Source organism: Aythya marila (assembly GCF_965140915.1).
Source record: "Aythya marila genome assembly, chromosome: 2".
Lineage (NCBI taxonomy): Eukaryota > Metazoa > Chordata > Aves > Anseriformes > Anatidae > Aythya > Aythya marila.
In genome coordinates, this window is record NC_139043.1 from 140905339 (window position 1) to 140922472 (window position 17134).

General features: G+C 35.6%; 1 protein-coding gene across 3 annotated transcripts in view; it reads right to left on the reverse strand.

Annotated features, from left to right (window-relative positions):
* The window catches only part of CSMD3 (CUB and Sushi multiple domains 3), a gene marked incomplete at both ends in the record, with an annotated part of 682849 nt that overhangs the window by 579374 nt on the left and 86341 nt on the right, over positions 1-17134 (reverse strand). For all 3 annotated transcript variants that reach the window (XM_082754088.1, XM_082754087.1, XM_082754086.1), the window contains one exon: positions 15206-15428. In XM_082754088.1, coding sequence (XP_082610214.1) covers positions 15206-15428 — 223 coding nt within the window. The remainder of the gene's footprint in view (positions 1-15205; positions 15429-17134) is intronic.

Sequence of the window (17134 nt, forward strand, 5' to 3'; positions counted from 1 at the left end):
CATAGATAAAGTTCTAGTAGCAGGGCATGTGAAGGAGGAAAAGCTATCTGCTATTATATCTATTATTTTATATCTATATGTAAATATATAAAGATATTTTATAAATCTCTTTCTTAGAATATAAAGTCATTGTTGAGTAATAGCAAAAAAATAGAATAAATCCTATCATTTCATCATCTATTTTAGCTGGAAAACATACTTCAGAGCTTGCACTGCAGTAGTTAAAAAATATATAGATATATATATATATAATAATCCATGGATTTTATTTCATTCCATTTTCTTCCAGAAATCTTGTACTCCAAGTCAAAAGCTACCTACTTTTCTCACAGTCTCCTGTTCACTTTAAAGGAGAAAATATAGCCTGAGTATAAAGCAAAGAGTAAGACAGAAGCTCAGGAGATGTTAGAGGAAAATCGTCCTCCTCCAACACCAGATATTGCTATCCTTTTACAGGAAGGCATATGGTACTTCAAGGCAGAACCTGAATCCACTGCAGTGGAGAATGAAGTATGTGTAAAGATTTCATTTTAGACTTCTGCAGTGAGAAATTAATCTTTCTATTTCCCATATCCATTCTAAAATGCCCTTGAGGTGGGAGGAACAGCAAAACTTTTTGGTTGCTTGAGAGGAAGTGATCATAACACAGAAAATAATAGAAAAATGCAGGGTAACAGAGACAGCCACATCCAAAACAAAGTAGAGGAGAAAGCCAAGATAAAATGGAAAATATTTTTAATTGCAGATCTAAAATTGTAAGGGAAACAGATCTGGGGGAAAAAAAAAGCTGTGATATTGAAGACATTATTTACCGCATCATGTCATAAGTGAAATAACATAAAAATAAATAAATAAATAAATAAATAAATAAATAAACACACAGATAAGTAAGGGGCTGTAGATTAATGTTTATATTACATGAGCACATAGAATATAAATGAGTCATTTTCAGTCCCATAACAGGTAGGTATATAATTCCATATTGATCATTATATCCAAAAAGTCACAGCAAATTTTACACATTTGTGCTTGACAGAAGTTTCAATCAAGAAGATGAAAAGCATATCTAAGAAAATACATCCTGAGTTTAAAATTGAAAATAAGGTCCCTCTTCAAAGGGAAAAAAATCTAATAAAAAAATCAGACTAGGAAAATGTAGATTTTCATATTTTTTTAAAACTTTTTCTTTACCCCCTGAAAATCAATGCATGTGAACTGTTTGATCTTCTGTCCTCACAAATAAAAGGTATAAGTTTCTCTAGGAAAAACAAAAAAACCATAATCTCAGCATAGTTAATTTTCATATTTTTCAAAACAAAATAATTAAGTGTAATTTTCAAATTAATAGACTGCTGTCTTCAAAGAACTCCTATGATAAGAAATGAACAGAAAGAAATGGTAATGATCAAAAGAACTGCTGTTTACAAAGGACAGTGAAACATTTTAATCTGGTATAAAATAACAGAAAGGTATCAGGTACCCAGTTCTAACCTGCACTTTTGAAAATCTTCCCTTAATATGAGCATTTTTCCAAAATTAATGTATTAATTATAATTAATTATAATTAATATGTACAATCAATTTAAAATGGCTGCATCATTATCATCAAAACTTTTTATACACTTTCTATAAAAACTATTATACTATTAAGCTATTATTTATATTATACTTTTAATCAAATCTTATATATATGTATCAGAGATCCTTAGTGCTTGCTCAATTTGATTCAGAATCCAACATAATCACTGGGTATCTTCCCACTGATTTCCCTGGGATTTGAATCACACCTTTAGTTCCTTTACATCCCTGCTCTGAACTTGGCCATTTAAATAAAGTGATCTGCATTTTCTGAGTAACTGAAAACCAAGCTTTTATCTTGATATACATAAAAGACCGCTGAAAAACATCACCTGCCTGAAACAAATTAGTTAGCATATAAAAGTACAGAGCTTTTCAACTATATATATATTCTTAATAGGTAAGAAACATAGTTAGTCATTCCAAAAGTCATGAGGACAAAATGCAGCTTACCCTTGACAACAATAAATGCACTAGAATATTATCCTCAATTTTATATATAGCCTGAGAATGTAGTCTATTACATGTCATTCTGCTATGCATGAAAGCATACAGTGTTGTACTATTGTTCAAAAATTTTAACATAATGCTTCTCTAATTTTCTTAAATATTAAGGAATAACTAGAACTGTTATTGCAGCAATAACTGAGTAATTAGTTTTACAGTTTTAAGAACACACTCTTTGAATATCTGTACTGCTCCACTGTTAGAGACAGCCATTTCAAAATAAAATACTGCTTTTCTATACAAAGTAACACTTCTACTAAACATTGCTAAGAAAACTTTATAAGGAAAAGGTCTTTTTGATTATATTCTGATAATCCAGAATTTTAGCACAAAGATAAATTCAATCCAATTCTTGGAGTGTCACTACCATTTAAAGGAAGAAAATTTAAGATATTCTGTTACATTTGCTGTAAAGAGGTAAGAAGATACAAATACTGTTTGTCTCTTTATATACTATTAGACAATAGCTATGCTTGTATAAATGCAAATAGTTCTGCCAGGTCTGCACCCAGTTTGTACTTTAAATGTGGGATAGGATTAAATAAAAATAAATATATAAAACAGATTTGAGTCCACTTAGCAATTAATATATTTTGCTGTTTTCAATCATTAGGCTAGGCTGTGTTGTCTTAATTCTACTTTATGAGTGATTTTTGACATTTTGACATTTAATATAAATTAATCTTTGTAAACAGTATCAGATGGTGGAGTAAACAAGACTTTTAAAGGAAATAATCATTACTGCAGACAGGATACTGCACAAAAAAAAAAAAAAAAAAAAAAAGATGTGTTAGCTACTTATATTTCATGCCAACATAAGCTGTCACAGTTGTAACTTTTTGCTACTCATAATAATAATCAAACAAACTAATCTCCACAGGAATTTTCTAATGTTTTCATTGACTATCTATTGTCTGAGTATATTACTGTGTAATAAAAGTTCTGTGTATAGCTTTTCCAAACCACTGAGATAACTATTGCAAAGCCTGTAATGCAAATATTATTATCAGAACACCTCGAGTACTGTGTGCAGTTCTGGGCACCACAGTATAAAAAGGACATGAAACTGTTGGAGAGTGTCCAGAGGAGGGCTACGAAGACGGTGAAAGGCCTGGAGGGGAAGACGTACGAGGAACGGCTGAGGTCACTGGGCCTGTTCAGCCTGGGGAAGAGGAGGCTGAGGGGAGACCTCATCACAGTCTACAACTTCCTCGTAAGGAGGTGTTGAGAGGCAGGAGATCTTTTCTCCATTAACACCAGTGACAGGACCCGCGGGAACTGGATTAAGCTGAGGCAGGGGAAATTTAGGCTTGACGTCAGGAGGGGGTTCTTCACAGAGAGGGTGGTTGCACACTGGAACAGGCTCCCCAGGGAAGTGGTCACTGCACTGAGCCTGTCTGAATTTAAGAAGAGATTGGACTGTGCACTTAGTCACATGGTCTGAACTTTTGGGTAGACCTGTGTGGTGTCAAGAGTTGGACTTGATGATCCTTAAGGGTCCCTTCCAACTCAGGATATTCTATGATTCTATGATTCATATTTGACAAGGTACAGAGTAAATATGTTTTTTAGAGCACTGCAGGTTAGTCCAGTTCCATATCTGTCTTAGAATTTTACCTTTGAATTAAATACTAGGAATAGCCTTTAAATACCAGTTGGATAAAAATACTTTGTTTAAGCAAACATACTTTTTATCATTAAAAGAAAGAAAGAAAGAAAGAAAGAAAGAAAGAAAGAAAGAAAGAAAGAAAGAAAGAAAGAAAGAAAGAAAGAAACATAATTGATCATAAATCAAGTTGTGTTTGTGTTTTCAGGTTTATTATTTTAATATACAATGATCTCCCTGTCCTTATCTCAACCCTTGATCCTTTTCCATCCTATTTTCTTCTTCTTTTCCTTTGAGGAGGAGGAGTGTGAGAGTGGCAAATATGGACTTCAGCTGCCCAGCAGGGTAAAAACACCACACAGTCTCATCTCCAATTTCATTTTTTCAAAGGCTTGCTGTTGCTTAGTGCCCCATTTGAAATTTTTCTTCTTCCAGGTCACTCAATAAAGAGGTGTTACAATCAGACTAATTTGGAATATGCCTTCTCCAAGAACCCACAACACCTAAGAAAGCCCGTGTTTCCTTTTTGCTAGTTGGTGGAGACCTGGTTATTTTGTTGATCGCATCCATTGTGATTTGATGATGTCCATCTTACCTTTTTATTCCTAAAATGGATCTCCTGGGTAGGCCCTTTGACCCTACTTTGTTTTATGGCAAAACCAGCTTTCAGAAGGATTTGGATGATTTTCTTACCTTTCTCAAAAACTTCTGCTGTGTTGCCCCATGCAACAATGTCATCAATGTATTGCAGATGTTCAGGAGTTTCCCCCTGTTCTAGTGCAGACTGGATCAGTCTGTAACAAATGGCAGTGACATGTTGTCATCCCAGGAGCAGTCAATTACAGGTGTACTGGCTGTCCCTGCAAGTGGAAGCAAACTGTGGCCTGCAGTCTGCTGCCAAAGGGATTGAGAAAAATGCATTACAGATATCAATTGTGGCATACTGTTTGGCTGCCTTTGACTCTAGTTCCTACTGAAGTTCTAGCATGTCTGGCATGGCATCACTCAGAGGCGGTGTGACTTCATTCACACCATGATAGTCCACTGTTAGCCTCCACTCTCCATTACACTTTCACACTGGCCATACGAAACTATTAAAGGGTGAGTGAGCCTTGGCAATAACTCCTTGGCTCTCCAGTTGATGAATCAGCTTATGGATGGGAATCAGGGAGTATTAGTTGGTGCAGTATTGCTGCTGCTGCACTACTGTAGTAGAGATCATCACCTACTATTCTTCAATGCTCAGCAATCCCACAATAGAAGGGTCCTCTGAAAGGTGGGGCAAGGTAGGCAGCTGCTTAATTTCCTCTGTCTCCAAGGCAGCTGTACCAGACGTACAACAGTACCCTTTGTGTCCTTGAGGTAGTCTATGCCAAGGATGCGTGGAGCCTCCAGGCCAGTTACAATGGTGTCCTTTTGCCATTCATTCCCAGTCAGGATCATGTCAGCCTCCAATACAGTTAGCTGTTGGGATCCTCCTGTCACTTCAGGATTTTGTCCCTCTATAGACTGATGGCATTAGGATACACTGTGTAACAGTGTCCACTAGAGCCATATACTCCTGAGTGTCTGATGTACCAAGACATTGAATCCACACAGTCCCATAAACAGTTATCCCTTTCCTGCACCTGGCTGGAGGTAGGGCCCCTTTAGTTCTGGTCATTATATTCATTACTCTCTTCTTGAAAATGCAAGTCAGAAGTCCCTTTATTAAAGTCAGAAGTAAGATCAACCCTTTTACTCTGTCTGGGGAAGTGCCCGCTCAAAACTGGAGCTGCAATTTTCCTGGAAGAACACACTTTTTTGATTGTTTTTCCTTGCAACTCATGTACCCATGTTTCTATGGTTGAGGTAGATTTTCCATCCCACTTTCTCATTTCCTCTCCATGCTCTCACATGTGAAATCACAGGGTGGCACAAGGTCTGTATACACTATATCTGGTCTCTTGAGAAGAGGAATGCTTATTTCTAATAGCTGAGATAGTGGACTGTAGAGATGCGGAGTAGGAATTGATGGAACTACCAGGACGGATTCTTCACAGCCAGATGAAGGCCAGTAGGAAGGAAGAGAGACTTTCTTCATATTTTTGGAGTTGGCCAGAATTCATCCACTGTTTGTCCCTCTCCGTCTTTACAGGTCATTACTATCAATGACTTAACATAAGTCATTGATGGTGTGTTCCATAAAAACTTCCACCACATGGGTTATGTGCACTTGACTTTATCTGAATATTTGGATAATTGTCCATTGTCCAGATCATCATAAATCACCTCCAGGCTATTTTCCTCAAGTACTGGTACCTCTCTCTATGGTGGTCCACTTGCCTGACTGACATACAACATCTTCCTCAAAGGGATGCCTTTCACACAGAACCACATGAAATCATCTAGGTTGGAAGACCGCCAAGATCACTGAGTCCAACCTCTGACCTGACACTAACCAATCCGCTAATAAAACATATCTCTAAGCTCTACATCTAAACGTGTTTTGAAGACCTCCAGGGATGGTGACTCAACCACTTCCCTGGGCAGCCTGTTCCAACGCCTAACAACCCTTTCGGTAAAGAAGTTCTTCCTAATAACCAACCTAAACCTCTCCTGGTGCAACTTTAGCCCATTCCCCTGTGTCCTATCACCAGACATGTAGGAGAATAGACCAACCCCCACCCTGCTACAGCTTCCTTTAAGGCATCTATAGAGAGCTATAAGGTCACCCGAGCCTCCTCTTCCCCAGGAGGAACAATTCCATCTCCCTCAGCTGCTCTTCATAAGACTTGTTCTCCAGACCGATCACCAGCTTCATTGCCCTTCCCTGGACCTGCTCAAGCACCTCGATGTCCTTTCTGTAGTGAGGGGCCCAAAACTGAACACAGTACTCGAGGTGTGGCCTCACCAGAGCCAAGTAAAGGGAGCCAATCTTTTCCCTAGTCCTGCTGGCCACACTGTTTCTTATACAAGCCAAGATGCTGTTGGCCTTGTCCACCTGAACACACTGCTGCCTTCCTACCCTCAAGGAGATCAACACATGCACCTAACTTGGTGTCGTCTGCAGACTTACTGAGGGTGCTCTCATTAACCTCATCCAGATCACTGATAAAGATGTTAAAGAGAACTGGACCTAGTACTGAGTCCTGGGGGACTCCACTAGTGACCGACCTCCAGCTGGATTTAACTTTATTTACCACAACTCTTTGAGCCTGGCTATCCAGCCAGTTTTTAACTAAAAATTCCTTCATACTTAACAGGACCCTCATACTTAACCCTCTTGAGGCTGAGGGCTTGTGCCCCTTTTCTTATCACTTTGTCAATGCTCCCTTCCCTAGAGAGGGATCCCAGCTGCTTGGCTTCTTTGCTCTTTAGTTCCATTCTGCTGGCCCCCATTATCCCAGAATTGGAACTGCCAGGTGACAATGTGCTTGCCTGGATAATGGATGAAATCTTTTTGCATATCTCACAGATCACCCAGGGATAGGAATCAGGTGGTTACTGCCTCATTTATGAGTTCTCCCTTTTTCTTTTCTGTTCTTGTGATGGTCCTGCTTTGGAGTAGTCTTCTTTATCAAATTCCTCCTCATTCCCTTTCTTTGTAGGAGTTTCTTCCCTTATTAAATGAGCTGATTTTCACACCCATTGTTTCTTCTCATGTATGAGGATGATCAGAAATGACTGATATTGGTATGAGTAGGTTCTCTGGTTCAGCTGCAATGCCTGTTGCAAGGCTGCAGTAGCCGCAGAACAGCTGTAGAGCCTGTTACAGGGGTTGGAGTGGCCTCAGCACCTGTTGTTTTGCTGTCAGATCCAGAGACATTCTTTTCCCCTTTGGGGTGCTGAATAATGTTGAATAGCATTCAGTAAGTATGGGCCAGGCCCCAGCACATTGCAGTGATTATAATTTTACTTTATTTATTTATTTATTTATTTATTTTTAATTATTTTACTTTTTAAATTTATTTTACTTTATTTTTTTTTTTAATTTATTTTTTTTTAATTTATTTTACTTTAATTATTTTACTTTTTTTTTTTTTTTTTTTTTTTTTTTTTTTTTTTTTTCCAGGATTCTGAACTTTTTCAGGGGTGAAATTCCAAAACACTGGAGGTGTTGACTGTCTTAGGTACCTGTTCATACTATCCCCTGCACCCTGCTACTCATAACTATCCAGCCTTAGGGCAGATCTCTCATTGGTATTCTTAAAGAGTTTTTTAACCTTAAAACCTGAAGCACATTCAGGAGACATAGCAATAGGAACATGCTGGTTAGAACATCCCAAGCATATCCAAAATTCCCAACACCTGTTGTAATTAACCTGGAGAAGAAGTAGGAGGTGAAACAGTAAGAGTATGTGAAGGAGTTAAGGAAAGTGGGCCACACTGACTGGTTGAAAAAGATTGGAGAAAAAGAGAGTGTAATTATTAATAGCTTTGGAAAGATGGTTCCCAAAGAGCAAAGATGATGACAATGCTGAGTACAAATACCAGATTAGTTTCATGACCTGCAATTTTATTATGTCTTAAGCCAGTATTACATGATACAGCAAAAGGGTAACCTTAATTCAGCCCCCAGGGGTGATCAATGTTATAGGAAGCAGAGAGCAAGTAAGGTACAACATAAAATGACTGTGAGAACAAACAAACATACACACAGAGAAATCAACATTGAAACCAGCAGCTTTAAACTAATATAGTGTTTATAACAAATGTGTTTTAACTTACTGTGGTCAGATCCATCACTATCTCAACATTTTTTGTCCCAAGCTGAGTGCCAAAAGTACTGTTGTGGTTTAACTCAGCAGGCAGCTAAGCACCACACAGCTGTTTGCTTACCTCCCCCTTCCCCACAGTGGGATAGGGGAGAGTATCAGAAAAAAAAGGTAAAATTTATGGGTTGAGATAAAGACAATAGAATAGGATCAGGAAGGGAAAATAATAACAGTAAAAATAATAATAGTAACAATAATAGAGGAGAATTATACAAAGCAAGTAATGAACAATGCAATTGCTCACCACCCACCAACCAATGCCCATCTCATCCCTATAGCACTGGCAGCCCCTCCCCCAGGCCAACTCTCTCCAATGTTATTGTTCAGCATGATGTGATACGGTATGGAATATTGCTTTGGCCAGTTTGGGGCAACTGACCTGGTCTTGCCGCCTCACTGGCAAGGCAGTGGGAGAAGTCGAAAAGTCCTTGACTTAGTGCAAGCACTGTTCAGCAACAACTAAAACAGTGTGCTTGAGCAACCTGATCTAGTGAGAGGTGTCCCTGCCCAAGGCATGAGAGTTGGAATTGTATGATAATTAAGATATCTTCCTACCCAAATCATTCTACGAGTCACAGAATCACAGAATTGTCTCCATTGGAAGAGATCTCAAGATCATCGAGTCCAACCTCTGACCTAACACTAACAAGTCCTCCACTAAACCATATCACTAAGTTCAACATCTAAACATCTTTTAAAGACCTCCAGGGATGCAGGTCAACCACTTCCCTGGGCAGCCCATTCCAACGCCTAACAACTTTTTCGGTAAAGAAGTTCTTCCTAATAACCAACCTAAACCTCCCCTGGTGCAATGTTAGCCCATTCCCCCTCGTTCTGTCACCAGGCACATGGGAGTCTATGATTATATTGGCCTTATTCTGTTCCAAAATCTGAAACACAACACTATCCCAGCTACTAGGAAGAAAAATAAATCTATCCCAGCTGAAACCAGGATACTAGTATACTGTTGATATTAAACTGTACTTAAATAAAATAAAATATTACAATTTATATTTATATGAATAATTTGTATGATAAAATGTTCATTTCAAACTGTGTAACATAATCCATGCATATAGTGTATAATGTAATCTAATCTATAGTAGCTGCTTTTCAGTAATAAGCTATCACATTCACTACTAAAGACAAATATTAGAGAGACAGAGGAATGTTCTCCAGTTTAAGCCTTCTCCAACCATTACTTAATTCAAATTAGTGTACATATAAATACACACACACATGCACGCATTTGCACACCAATTTATATGTTTTCTTTTTGTTTGTTTGTTTGTTTTGTGTTTTTTTGTTGTTTGTTTGTTTGTTTGTTTGTTTTTGGCTTTCTGCAGGAATATCAGTTAAAATAGAATGAACATGACTTTCTTCAAAAATAGAGACAGACTATTCATATAGTAACTCAGCATTCAGAGACAGGAGTAATAATTTATAATAACATATATCTATAGATATAGATATATGCTGGTCTAGGTACATTCTGGATCAATTATCAACTTTTTGACGTATGAGATATTGATAATTCCAACTACAGAAATACAAGCTGAATTTTCTCCATGTAAGCAAGTCAAATAGTAATACACCACTGCAATACAATGACTTTTTCCTATACACTATAACTTTCTGGGACAAGATGGTTATTGTGAACTACACTTCTTTCTGCTTACATAGCTGGAAACAGGTGGAAAACTAATGATCACAGATTGGTATGCTGTGACATAATGTCATAAATTAAGTGGTCTCAACAATAATCAACTTTGCTTCCTAGACTTTTTCATGTCCAATAAAACAATTAGCAAAGCAAAACACAATGAATAATGTTTTTGTTCATTGGTCACTAAATTCCAAAGTGAAATTCTTTTCTTCCTTTGTTGTTTCCTCTTTCCATGCAAATAGTGGAGAAAGTTAGAGAATAGTGGCTCAACCAAAAGAAAAATCAATGATTCAGTTATCAGTGGTTTGAAGGTGTTTCCAAAATGCTGAATCCTTAATTTGATCCTAATCAACTCATGGTTTCTGCTCTGGTTGCTAATTTGGACAGAAAGTGAACAGTGATGAGAGAAAAAAAGTGCCTGTATTTAGAGCATAATAAAAATAAGTTGAGTGGAAAAACAACAAAGAGCTGTGGTTGCCTCTGATGGAAGGAAATCTTTATGAGAGATGCCTCTGATAAAGGAAGCTTTTTGAGATTTAGTAAATGTCCACTGTCTCCCTGTCAATAGCTATTATTTTACATCAACAGCCCCAAATGCTTAAACAGAAAAAGGAAAAAAAGTGAAAAAGGAAGCTTTGCACATTTTCAGTAGTCAAGATTATTTGGGAATAAACCCTGAATAATTGCAAATATTCTACTCTGACATATGCCTTAAAGGCTTAATAAATGAATAACCAAAGAGATTTTGTCTCTGACAGATTTAATCTAGAACCTCATTATTGTGGTTTTACCCAGCTGGGCAGCTGAGCTCCACCACAACCACTCTCTCACTTGCCCTCCTCAAAGGGAAAGGGGAAGAAAATACAATGGAAAGGGATCAAGGATTGAGATAAGGACAGGGAGATCACTTGACTTACTACTTACAAGCTAGAGCAGTGAGAAACAAAGGAAACAAATTAAAAACACCTTTCCAATAAAAACACCAATTCCAATATAATTGTAGCAGATATGCATTTTTTCTCTGCTTAAAATAGATCTGAATTTGTTTCATCAAATTCAATGCAATGTTAATTTCATTATGAATATTTAAAAATTAAATCAATTAACTGGTTACGTACTGGTAATTTTGGGAAATATATTTACTTGGAACTGTGAACAAAGTTTGGGTAGATAATCGCAAATTATTGTTCAATTATTTAAAACTATTTCCAATATCACACTACAAATTGGGGTAACTAATTAGATCAATAAATGATATTTTAAGGAAAACAAAAACAAAAACAAAACAACAGACACACACACACACAAAAAAAAAAAAAAAAAAAAAAAAGGACATAAATACTCTGGTGTTTCCTGATAGTACATTAGATGTTATGCTCTGGAATTTCTTAAAAACTAAACTTACAAAAATTATATAGGTTGTAACGTAAAACAGTTACTAAGAAATGTTAGAACTGAGGTTGAAATTCTCTCAGTCACCTACAAATACATTGTATCACTGCCACTAATTGCATGTTTTAAAATTACTTGCTGTTTACATATAGTATTCAAGGACTGACATGAAGAGTACTCAAAGAAAAAATCATACAGTTAATCCCATACTTTATACAATATCTAAATGTTTCCGTGAACTTAATTATTTAATAGTTTTGTCCCAGATTTTTGTATATGGTATCAGAATCTGGAGGAACCCAACAGACCCTCCTTGCCATGACCAGCCTCAGTTGGGATTCCCACTCACTTTTGCACAAGGGTCCTGAGACTGTTACAGCTCACCCCGGGCTGTCCAGACCATGCCTCAGTGAGGCAGGTGCTTAGGGAGGTGCTCCTCCCTAGCTCTGTCCCTGTCCCTGCCTCATGTATGAGTTTTTTACTCCCAGATGAGATTGTTGGAGGGACCCTAGACCTGGTTCATCACTTGTAATGTCAGGGACTGTTACTCCTGTGACTAGTTCCCAGGACCCTGTTACCAGTTCCCAGGTCTGCACTTGCAGGATTGAGCCCTGCTGAGAGCACAGCCTGTATGTGGTCAACCTTGACACCCAGCTTTTACCCTTCAAGGAGCAATCCTGTTTCTGGTAATCCTTGATATATGGCACTAGCTACTACAGTGAATTATTTGCAAGTTTTACTAAAATTTGTTTTCATAATATGCAAGGGGTATCATTAGATGACTCCATGTGGCTTTTTCAAAACTGGTGGTTTATGTGATGTTTTATCAGTTCAAAACACACTTTCCATTTATTTAACTTAAAAGTGAAATTTCTTATCATAAGTGCTTGTTTCTCAAGCTGAGCACCCAGAATTTTTAAAAAAATGTTATTGATATGCATCTTCAAAAAACTTGTTTGAAAACATCTAGTAACATACAACAACTTTTTGAAAGGCAGAACATTTATAAAAATGGAACAGGATTTCTACCTGAAAATACAACACTTTCACTCAGAATAGAAGTCAGAACTATTAGCTAATTTCCAAAATAAGATGTAATCAAAGTGGCAATTTTAAACCAATCACATAAAAACAAACCCTGCCTTTGTTTTTTTTTTCTTTTTTAACTAAATGTATCAACATGAAAGATACAGTACACAGAAGTGTCACAAAGATGCACAGGGAAGACAAGAATAAAAGTAGTGACATGCTACAAGTAGACTAACAGGAATGAAATTTGCTGAAAGCTTATTTCAAATACAAGAAGTAATAATATTTTTTTCTGCTAATAGATTTTTTTTTTTTTTTTTGTGGATGCTACAGAAATATGATTTATAGAAATATGTATCTATTTGTCTTCACAGCTTTATTCTAGATTTTCTGTATTTATAGTTTGAGGCAAGTATCTAGCACATTAAATATGTTTGATCAAGCATATACAATAAAATAATACATGAAAGTATAATATTGACTGTACACTTTCTTTAATGGCCTTATCTGATATGCTTCTCTTTCATTTGTGGATGGTTTAGCTGTCATTAAGTGCCATCTAAACTACGTAACGTTGTTAAGCAATTTCTGAAGACAATCAATAACTACAAAATTCAACAAGATTCAATTTTGAGGAGAAAAATTAAAGGATATACAAAGCTGCATGAGGATGGAGTCAGAGGTCATGAGTTTCACAAACAGCCCAGATGGGACATTTCTTTATGTCATACAGAAACCATTTTCAATGAACAAATTGTAGTAGAAGCCAATGTCTGAGACCATTTTTCAGCTGTCCTGTTATGTACTTTGCAAATAGATGTGTATAATCCCCTGAGAATATTTTAGTCTTTAAGGTGATGGTGAATTGATTAAATTTTTATGAATGTCACTAGGTAATAAAACAAAATCGACTGTCATGTTAGAAAGAAACTTTCCACAAGAATCTGTATACCAGTAAAACTCTATTTAAGTAAATAACTTTTGCAAAAAGAAAAGTTCATGAAACATTATCTTACTCCTTCCTACAGTAATCTGAGAAAATAAACATCACCATGAAAGAACTAATAGAGCTTGCATAATTTCACTATTACTTTCTTAAATTAAAACCCAATACTCCAGTCTCACACAAATGTATACTTTTTTTTTTTTTTTTTTTTTTTCCTTGCACAGGCAAAATCTCGCAAGTCTTGTGAAAAAATCTATTTCAAGACTTGTATGGAGACTTAATTGCATTTTCCTTTTTAAGTGCTGATTTATTCAACTGACTTCTACAGAATTCTTATCTATTTCCCTGCCATACTGTAGTGGCATTCTAAGTACCAAAACTTTGAGCATGCCAGACTTCCTTGACTTTGCTTTCAATATATCAAAAATAAAAAAATAAAAAAATAAAAGCATCCTAAAACTTCAGATTTGAAGGCTAAGTTTAATGTAAAAGGAATCCTGAATACATATATAAATATATGGAGATAGATATTTATATATATATGTTTGTACAGATAGGTGTACATAGAAGTATGCACATATGCAGCCACACAAATACCTTCTTTGTGGTTTGAACAAGTTATACAAATTACAAGGTATTACTTTCCTCTTTCTCACATCCTTCTAGCTTTCTTCACCTGTTTTCTCTGATGTTCATTAAGACTATAACTCAGTAAGAACTGTAATTCCTAATATTAATTATTAATTATTCTATTGCACTTGTACAGAATGTTGTTCACATGTTCCCTGGGATTACAGTTTACAGTATATTCACCAGTGGAAGTCCTGACTGACAATGAGGGTCTTACTTTTTGGACTCCTACATGAGATCAAATATCCATGTAAACTATTTTTTGAGGAGTGGGCATTAAGGAGGAAAGCAACATGTACTTGTGTCTTCTTCTTGTGGAAGACAACTCTCATAGTTATGGGTACCCTCTTTCCTGCAGCTGATATTAGAATTGCACACAAACACTCATGAAACAGGAAGTACAATGGGAAATATAGAAATACAAAGAAAACAACCTTCATTACAAATAAATTTCCCCATATCTGCTAGGTGTTATTCATTTGACAAACAGAATTTGCAACCTACACAGACATGAGTCAAAGAATTTTACAGTTCTAATTCCCCTCTAGTAATTTGTTACATTATCATTGTAGTGTACAGGTGCTGGACTGTTAGTCACTGTTAGACTGTGACCCATCAAGCTCTTGATTTTTCAAATATTTTTTTCACTGTTGAGATCCCCTCATCTTAGAAGTTTCTTATAAACAATAACAAAAATATATTTTCTACTTTAAAAGACATTTTGTTTTTCAAATTCCTCTTGAAAGCCTCCTATTGAAAAAAAATGAAAAAGTTCTACAACTCAGGGCGGTCATGCACCTTGAGACACACCATTTCATCCTCACTTTATGTTCATTCATACATGTATGTTTCTTAATTCATTGCATTATTGAGACAACAGATTTTATGAGGGCTAATGTTTTTAACACTTATTTTAAATGTAATTAAAACACATAATATACACTTAAAATCATTTTTAATTGATTAAAGAAAAGTTGTACCTTAAAATCTAAATAACAAATAATTAGTAATATAAAGGCATTAGTTTTAACTATTTTCTCAGATATTTTTAACATACGAATAGACGTTACATTTTATTAATGTTTATTATTTACCTTGTCCTAAAGTTTGCAGGATGAGGATGCCCATCATATAATGACAAATAATCATATTCTTCTTCAAGAGCAAAAGACTGAAAGACAATCTGTATCCTGTTTCTTTCTTCTGCTATTATAACCCATGTACAATTTGCACCATTTGGATATCCATATGGGAAGCCAGGGCTTTCTATAGTTCCATTAAGTCCTTTTAAAGTTCCACCACAGGTATAAATAAATCCTAAAAAAAAAACAAGCAAGGAAACAGAAGTTAGCAAAATGGATTTTGTTTTGTTTTAATATCAAGCTTCAACAAAATGCCATTTCAATTCACAATTTCACTTTTATCAAAATACTTCTCACCAAGCTCTGGCTTAAGAAAGGTAGAGTCCATGATTTAATATAAATCATGGCTACTTAATTCAAAACCACCCCTACAAATGTGTTTTCCACACTGTTTATATAAAGACAAATGGTAGCATTTTCACAAATAAATATATACAGGTGTAAAACATATTTGCTCATCTATGAGAAAAACTATTTGCATAAATTCCTTTTTTTTTTTTTTTTTTTTTTTTTTTTTTTTTTTGTAAAAAGCAAGAGGAACTCCATAGCAGTTAATGAATCCTATTCTACAGTTCTGCTGTAGTTCTGCTACAGATTATATCCATAAACCTTTTGCTGCTCCTCCCTAGATTTTGGGACTGGAAGAGGCTGAAAGGCTATTATGAGAAAGCTTTTTATAAACAATAATTCTGTTGTTTAAACTGTATGCTTAAAAGATCAAGATGAAATAGTCATCTGTTACATCCCTATGTTATCTCATGTAAAAACAACTCCACTGTGTATTTGTAAAACCAGAAAGAACTTATTAAGCTTTAATATATATAAATACAGTAGTAAGATGAACAACTTTTATGTTGACGACCAAGTGGATCAAAAAGATGGATCTGCAATGTATCCTCTTCAATGTGACTATCCCCAAATTCCTGAAATAGCTTCCACATACAAAATGTAGGACTATTGTTAAAAAATGTGAAAATTCTTCTTCTTCTTCTTCTTCTTCTTCTTCTTCTTCTTCTTCTTCTTCTTCTTCTTCTTCTTCTTCTTCAGAGAAAAACATTTGTTTAGGAAAAATGAGAAATCAATAATAATTATTAAAAAATAATGTATCCTGGCAGGACATGTTTTTCTTTTGCTCTAAGTTTCAGTTATAGCAGTTCCTAATTGCTTTCTCCAGGATTTCTGCTCTTTGATCCCTTAAAAAATTAAATTATTTTTCCCGTTTTGCCTTTTGTGCTCCAGAAACTTGTCTTCCCTAAGTGCATTCAGAGCAAGTGTCTTCCACTAAGAGGAGAATTTCACTGAGAGAGGCAGCTGCTCAGCATGCTTTTTCAGAGAAAGATGATATGCATTTCATAACAAAATACAAACAAGATGTCATCTCTTTATGTATATATTTGAGCTCATTAAATCATCTTCATTATGGCACATTCACAAGCACGTCTTCATGTTGAACATTTAAATGTGCAGAGATCCTTATTCTGAAGTGTGAAGTAGAAATCTCTTAAGATTATACACTTTGTATTGTAACACTACATTATTTTTTTTTGATAATAGAAGAGGAACATGTACAATTTTATTTATTTTTCAAATCTTAGTTTTTTCATATTTATCTCCAACAGTAAGAAAAGATTACTTTTATACAGTATGATTACTATTTTACAGTCAGTATATCATAGATATGTAGGACAGAGGGAATGGAAGGTCCTCTTAGAGAGTAATTAGGGCTTTGTTTGCCTCATCTGACATGCATAATAAATTTTACCTTCTGCAAATTAGATTAGAGAATTCATTTTCATGTCAGTACCTATTATGACTCATTTGTTATTTTCATTGCTAGTAGTCTGTTTTATTTATTTATCTATTTCTGAATCTCTCCCTCAT